General features: G+C 47.9%; 1 protein-coding gene across 1 annotated transcript; it reads right to left on the bottom strand.

Moving 5' to 3' along the window:
• Positions 1–617: 617 nt before the first annotated feature.
• On the bottom strand, positions 618–1,521 carry LOC109706175 (the record flags this gene model as incomplete). The annotated part of the gene is made up of 2 exons (XM_020226973.1): positions 1,284–1,521; positions 618–1,220 (listed from the first exon to the last, which is right to left on the bottom strand). Coding segments are annotated over exons 1-2 (841 nt in total), but the record flags the coding sequence as incomplete, so codon positions are not given.
• Between the last annotated feature and the right edge of the window lie 6,189 nt (positions 1,522–7,710).

The raw sequence follows: 7,710 nt of genomic DNA, 5'->3' as shown, positions 1-7,710 counted from the left end.
TGCCATTCGATGCGGGGCCTTTGAGATCGGCGCCGTTCTGGGAATCAAGTCTATCACGAACTCGATCTTTCGATTTGGCGGCATCCCCGGTAACTCCATAGGAAACACGTCTGGAAACTCCCGAACCACCGATAACTCCTCGAGTGCCGGAACTACTCGGTCCACTTCCACAACGGTCGCCAAATAAGCCACGCAACCGCTGTTAACCAACTTCCTTGCTCTCGTCGCAGATACCGTCGCGGCGAAGCATGAGCTCTTACACGCTCGATACATGAACTCCTCCTGTCCTGGCTCCCGAAATGTTACCACTTTATGCCTGCAGTCGATAGACGCATAATATTTTGAAAGCCAGTCCATGCCCAATATGACGTCGAAATCTTTCAACCTCTTGATCATTAACATACGAATTGGCATTATCCAGTTGCCCACTTGAACTGGACACGCCGCACACTCCTTACGAATTACAAACGCACGCCCGGGGCCCTCTACTCGCCAGGTGCTTTGACTCGACTGAATGCCAATGTCATGCATTTGTACAAATGATCTATCGATGAATGAATGCGCGGCACCTGTATCAAACATAGCCCTGGAGCAAACTCCGTTAATTAAAACCATACCTGCCACAACGTGGCGCTCCTCAGCTTCGACAGGCTCCTCGGCTTGAGCGGCGAATACACGTCCGTTCGGAGCCGATCGCGTTATCTCAGGTTGACGCGGCACCATCGCGTGTCCAGCCGATGCTGCTGTCAGTGGGGCTCCTCCATAATGTGCCGGAGTCGCTGGACCCGATGCGATAGACGGGGCAGGCAAGGCTCCTCCACGACAGTCACGGATGAAGTGTCCCGCTTGCCCACACTTGAAGCACTTCCTTTGCCGCTGATTACAACGTGACGCGGGGTGGTCTCCACCACAGATGACACATCGCGGCGCTCCATGGCCTCTAGACTGCGATTGCGGATACTTCGGGGGCTTCTTAGAACTAGATTGTCCTCCCGAACCACCGCTCGGATGCTTCTTCCCCTTGTCCTTCAACTCGGCCAAAAGCTCACGCTCTTCTCGCACGTGGGCATCACTGTGTTCTGCCCACAGTGCTCGGTCAAATATCTCGGCAAAGGTCGTGAGCTTGAATAGCTGCACGACCCTATATATCCCCAGCCGAAGCCCTCGCAAGAACCAATCGGCCCGGTCCCGATTATCTCGAACAACATCCTGGACACAGTCTATGATATGGGAGAATTCCTATTCATAGTCCGCTACTGAACGATTTCCCTGTCTCAACTTACGAAACCTCTCTTGTAGCTTCCGTTTCATAGTGTCGGGAAAGTAGTTTGCGAACATTGTCTTTTTAAACTCCTCCCATAGCATCGGCGGAAGGTCGGAGGACCAGTCTCGTTTCACCCGCTTTAACCACACCTTCGCCGCCTTCTCGAGACAATGAGTGGCAAGGTACACCTTATCTTTCTCCAAAGTGTACAGGTGGTCGAAGAGTGTCTCTATTGAGTCGATCCACGACTCCACCATCACCGGTTCCATCTTTTTTCCCTCGAAAATAGGCGGGTTGAACTTCCTGAACTTGACGAGAGCCGCCAACAACCGCTCCCGTTCCACCTCCTCGGCCGCGTATCGGGTGTCGCCGAACCCGAGGCCGCCAGAGGAACACTCGCCGGTGGGGGACGTGCCACCACCGGGACTGCGGCTATGCCCTCACCCTCAGCCGCTTCAGGTACGCGTGCCGAGGGGACGCGTGAATCACGACCCTCGGTCGCCGTCGCGGTAGCCACCGCCACCTGCCGCTCTATAAGCTCTTGGAGCTGCTCGAACCGACTCTCTTGGCGCTGCACCACGCCAGCTAGCGCAGTCATTTGCGCCTGCAACTCCTGCATTTCGCTAGATCCAGCTTGCTCGGGCACCTCAGGAGACGGTGCCGGAACGGACCTACGCGTGTAGCGCCTTTGGGACATTAGCTTCTGAAACATAACCAACTTGGTTAATTACCTTAACCCGTCAAACCTTATCACATTTACGAAATAACATGACTCGGCATCGCAATTAGGCGGAAGCACACAAGTGTACTCATTCTAGACTCTTAGTGTCATGTTGTCGGCCGCCAACACAACCACTGCGAGTCAAGGACTCGTACAACTTGAATCCGTTTCCAGTCATTACTAGAAACATACTTCAATCCTGACCCAATCGATCAACACCCGCCATGATCATAGGTTCACGTCTCACTTACGCACCTATAGCCTTAAGGTTTCCATCCTAGGGCCTCCTAGGTCAATCCTAGACTTCTGTCTTTACTTGCTCTTACTTGCTTGCTCTGATACCATAAACACCTGTCACGGCCCGAGACCGCTACCCATTTGGTCCGGTTCGGGCGCATCGAACAGACGCCGAACGGACAGCACTTTCCCTGTCCGCCCAAGGCTCAACCGCGGGATCATGTACAAGAATTCGCCCAGGAACAATTCAATACATACATGATCCATACAATAGCAACAGAGGCACCACAAGTGCATAACAACAAGAGCAAGTAACACAAGTATATATACAAATGCAAAAAAAGAGAGTTCTATCTATTACATCACAATTTGCCCATTTATACAATTGATTTACATTTTGCTCGTCCAAAACATAAGTACAAGTTCTTTCATATCTCTCCAAAATGCATCTCACAACCTATACATCGTCTACTCTCATATAAGTAGGTACCTCTAATGCAACTAGAGGGATACTAATGTTAGGGTGCTAAGCCCTTGCCGCGGTCCTCGCCCGGAGTGCTCGTACTCGGCCCTGCAACAAAGTGAGGTGAGAACTATTGTCCATAGTTCCCAGTGGGTTCGGCCGCCGACTCCGCCGATCTCCCCACTAGGTCTAAGTAGGCACAAGCAGATAGATAGGTAGATAGATATCAAAGCTGTAAATACGATAGTAGGAAAACTATGCTACTATGCCCAATGATCAATAATGTATGCATGCATCATATAGTAAATGGTTTACTAACATGCCACTATGTCCAAGAAGTAATGTTCTTTACTTGTTCATCAATTCTTTTAGCTTATCCAATCCTTGGCCAACTCTAAGGTTCGCCCACGACTCACATGCATCTTATGGTAAGGAAACTCAACTCGTTCACAAACCTGAGACTGTCTGCGGGACTCCATAAGGCTATCCCAGGGACCCCATAAGGCTATCCCTCATGTGACAAAACTTCGGAGCGCACACTTGTGAGGAGCGACCAACACAAGTTCTGAACAGACAGTGAGTATGATTCAACCCTCTCAACTTGAGGATACCCTATCCACTAGGGCTAACAATCACTAGGGAATCCACCTATCCCTAAGTTCACAGGTCAAGTTTCATCTATACACTAGGTTACATGTCACTCATTCTGCTGTCATTGTTATTTATATGCCACTCGTTATGGCTTTTGTCACCCATCGAGTTCATCTCTTATCTCAACACTATAGGATTCAATGTCTCGACTCAATCCTTATCTATCCACTATATCAAGCATTCAACTCACACTATGATATCATCTAGGAAAGCATAAGGAAATGGAATGCACATTATCCTATAATGTATATATGCAAGAGATGCAATAGTTAAAATGCACTAAGACATAAAAAGGAGCCCAGTTGCTTCAGGATGACATCACCCACCTTTTGGCGTTGTCACAACTCTAGGAATGAAGTTCACCAATTTTACGACGTCGTCTCGGCCTCCCAGGCGAAAACGAAGCTCGAAAGGTCTTTTTTTGCCAATAACTTTGAACCCGCTCGACGATCGTCGAACCGTCTTCGTCTACGCATTTAAACACCTAATAGTTAGGTTTACACTTGATTAATTTAGATCAATACCCTACAAATCACAAAACCCCCATTTTGGAGCCCTAACTTGCAACTATGCAAGAATCAAACTCTAAATCCTCAAACTCATGCATAAAGCATCTTCTTAGCATGCTAGGGTTCCATTTAAACCAATTCTAGAGTATAAAGTCCAAACCCTAGAAGTTCACCATGATTGAGCTTCAAGTTTACTTCCAAAAGCTAGCTCCAAGGTGTAAAGGAAGAAGAAGAAAATGAAAATCCCTCTCTTTGCTTGCTTCTCCACCAAATCCCTTCTCTTCTTCACCTTCTAGAGAGAGGGGAAGAGAGATTAGAGAGAGAGGCTTAGGTTTAGGTTTAGGGTTGAGGAAATGAGAGGAGAGAGAGAGCCCACTCTCATATAGCCTTCACTTATGCTACAATTGCATAAAAATCCTTCAACTTTGCTTTCATGACATAGCCCAACCTGGGTAGATTCGGGCTACGGGGACCGGTCTCTCCCTACCAGGGACCGGTCCCTCAGGACCTCCCCAAATCTAGGCGTTCGGGAACCGGTCCCCCTGGCTCGGGGACCGGTTGCATCACGTGTCGCCGCAACCACCAGCTGTAGCACACTGGACCTTTGCAAATTGCGAGGTTCGAGTGTTCGATGTGTATTCCGAACTTTTCCACACTTGGTGGAGGGCCGTCGATGGTATACCGGCCTAAAAGTTCGATCTCGAGAGTTTTGGCAGGGTCCTGAGAGTTTTTACTCTCGGGGACCGGTCCCAGATGGGAGAGACCGGCCCCCAGTGAACAGTGCTGCGCAGCCGGCGAGGCAACCGGTCCCTGGCAGTCGAGACCGGTCCCCGAGCGCGTCTGCGCGGGGAGAGACCGGTCCCGCGCAGGGAGAGACCGGTTCCCGAACGATGGATTTTCGGGGGCAGGCTGAGAGACCGGTCCCAGGTTGGGGAGATCGGTCCCTCTGGGCGAAAACTGCCCAGACCGGGCTGATGTGATTTTGGATTTTCGAGGGGCTTATCAGGATTTTGTTACTTTAGAGCCTATTGAGAGCCTTTCTTCTCTCTCTTTCCCTCATTTCTCTCAACCCTTTGCATTTTAGAGAGAGAAGAAGAGAGGGAGAAGAAGAAGAGGAGAAGGAGCTTGCTTAGAGGCCTTGGAGCATCATCTTCTTCCCTATTTCTCACTTTGGTGGCTTTGAACTTGCGGTTGGAGCTTTGTGGAGGATCAAACTTCAACCCTACTTGGTTTTGAGCTTGGATTGGAGCTCCTCTTGAGGTTGGTAGCATGTAATCCCCTTTTGATACATGTTTTCCTAGGTTTTACTAGATGAAACCCTAGATTTTGGGATTTAGGGTTTATTTTGGGGGTTTTTGGATTTGAGGGTTTTGATCTCATTTGAATGGTTTGGAACCTTTATATAGGTTAGATTGGAAGACCCCTACCTTCCATTTGAAGATTAAGAGAGGTTTTTCACTTGAGGTGAGTTTTTCCCAACCCTAGCTTGAGAAGCTTAATGATTGAGCTATTTGCTCTTCGTTTAGTTTGGGTGACCCTATTTTTGATGTTTCTAGGGTACTAGGAAGCTTGTGGATACCTTCGTTTGGCGAAACGAGGAAGTCGATTTTGGTGGGTTTGGCTTCGTGGAAATGGGGCAAAATGGCCCCTATGCTCTTTCTACTTGTTGTAAAATATTTTTTAAATTCATTTCTATGCTAAATGGAATTTATATGAATTTTAGAGCACTTAAAATGCATGCCTTGTGTATTATGAAAATTTTACTATATAGTAGAGCTATATGAGTAGAATCCATGCATACGGGAAAAGTGTTTATTTTACAAGTGGAAAATACATCTCTTATGAGAATTATGACTTGGAATATGTACTTTGGAACATAGTTGCCATGCTTTGACATAGAGAACAAGAGTGTCATAAAGGGGCACTTGAAACTAGTAAACTATGAAACTGCAACATAGAGACATATTGATAGGCCACTACATATCTGCTATATTCCATGTTAGAGACATGATGACATAGGGATAGGCCATTGAGATACTTGACACATTCCATGTTATTAGACATGAGGACTTGGTACTTGCGACAGATCGTTTGACTACTTGCCATTGTGCTCATTCGCACATGCTTGTGAGGGTCGCTCCCTACAAGCCGGCACTCCGGAGATAGCCATCGCGATTCATATTCGCCGTGCGGGATTGGGCGCCGAAGTGGATTGCCGTGGGACAGGCTCATTCCTAGGGTGGGGATGATGACTACCACGGGGCCATTAGGCTCGGCACCGGCCAGACAGCCTACGGGTGGGTCTCAGGGCCATAGACAGCCTTCGGGTGGGTCTCTTCAGATTTGACTTTGAGTATTCGTCATGACATGTGGACAGATGATGACTTAGTGTACTACTTGGACATTGACTAGAATAGTAAACAACGGAACTTTACTATTTCGCATTGTGAACATTATGATAGTTGGAGACTTTCACTTCATGCACAGTTGCTTCATACTTGTGCTATTTATGCTAAGTAGAGATATCATATTGTAGTAAGTTAAATTTTTATCTACCTTTCGCTTTTCTGCATTTATAGTCACTGACACCCTTTGTAGCTTTGGGCCTTGTGGTGCATTCACTAAAGTCAGTAATTGCCGACTGGGAACTATTTTTAATAGTTCTCATGCCCCTGTTTTATGGTTTACTTTTCAGAGCCTTCGGCACCGGCGGAGGCACGGGATCGCGGCAAGGGGATCGCTTAGCTAGCTAGCGAGGAGCGGTACTTTGCCTAGGTGGTTTGCTTTTTCTTTTTGTAGTTGAGAGAGTGAGAGGTTTTTGTATCCATGTATAGAGACCACCTATGTACCTACCTATATTACTTGTATCTGGAATTTTCTTGTATCACTTTATGTTTTATTTAGTGGATTTACAGTTTTATCCTTATCCTTTGTTGTAGCATTTAGACTTTTATTATGCTCTGATACTCCTAGATGTCTATTACTATTGCTTTTATTATTGTTGTTTTTAGACGCCTTATATATTTTAGACGTATGGCGGGTCTGGACACGTGCCGGGCGGGCTTCCGCTGGGTCCCGGGGCGTGACACCAGCCAATGGAACCGGTCTTTCCCTGCCAGGGATCGGTCCCCGAGAGCAAACCCGCGCTGACCATGTTCGGGAACCGGTCCCTCCCGCCAGGGACCGGTCCCCGAGAGCAAATCTGCCAAGTGCAGGTGTTTCACATCATTTGCTCTCGCGGACTTTATTCCAATACAACTTTGGCCATTTTGATGCCTTCGGCTTTCCGAAGCATACCAAGTCGACAATCAGTCGATTCTAACTGACGTTCAACTCTCGTATTTCGAGAATTCACTTCCTTACACTCTCACAGGACAGCCCCATTCTCATTTTGCATACCTATGGGGACTGGTCTCTCCCGCCAGGGACCGGTCCCTGAGAGCAAGTTTTGTGTGCAGAGCTTTCTGCCACATTTTCCAAGCTACGGGGACCGGTCTCTCCCGCCAGGGACCGATCCCTGAGAGCAAAAATCCTGCACTTTGCAGAATCTTCACAACTCGCTCTCGGAGGCCATCTCCAATGCACTTTTGGCCTTCATGATGCCTTCGGCTTTTTCGAAGCACTCCAAGTTGACAATCAGTCGATTCTAACCAAAGTCCAACTCTCGTATTTCGAGAATTCACTTCCTTAATTACACCCTTAATGTTCCACATACTATCCTTATCAACTTGGCTTCAGTTTCAATAGTCGCCACTTGGCTACCTTATTCTCGTCATCCGATCATAGTTCGGTCTTACCTACGCCGTTTCCCTATAGGTCGTGCCCTCACACCCATCATCCATCTTTACTGGGGCAACGCGTCTAT

The sequence above is a fragment of the Ananas comosus genome, unplaced genomic scaffold (genome assembly GCF_001540865.1).
Source record: "Ananas comosus cultivar F153 unplaced genomic scaffold, ASM154086v1, whole genome shotgun sequence".
Classification (NCBI taxonomy): Eukaryota; Viridiplantae; Streptophyta; class Magnoliopsida; order Poales; family Bromeliaceae; genus Ananas; species Ananas comosus.
This window is presented reverse-complemented; position numbering and strand designations above follow the sequence as displayed.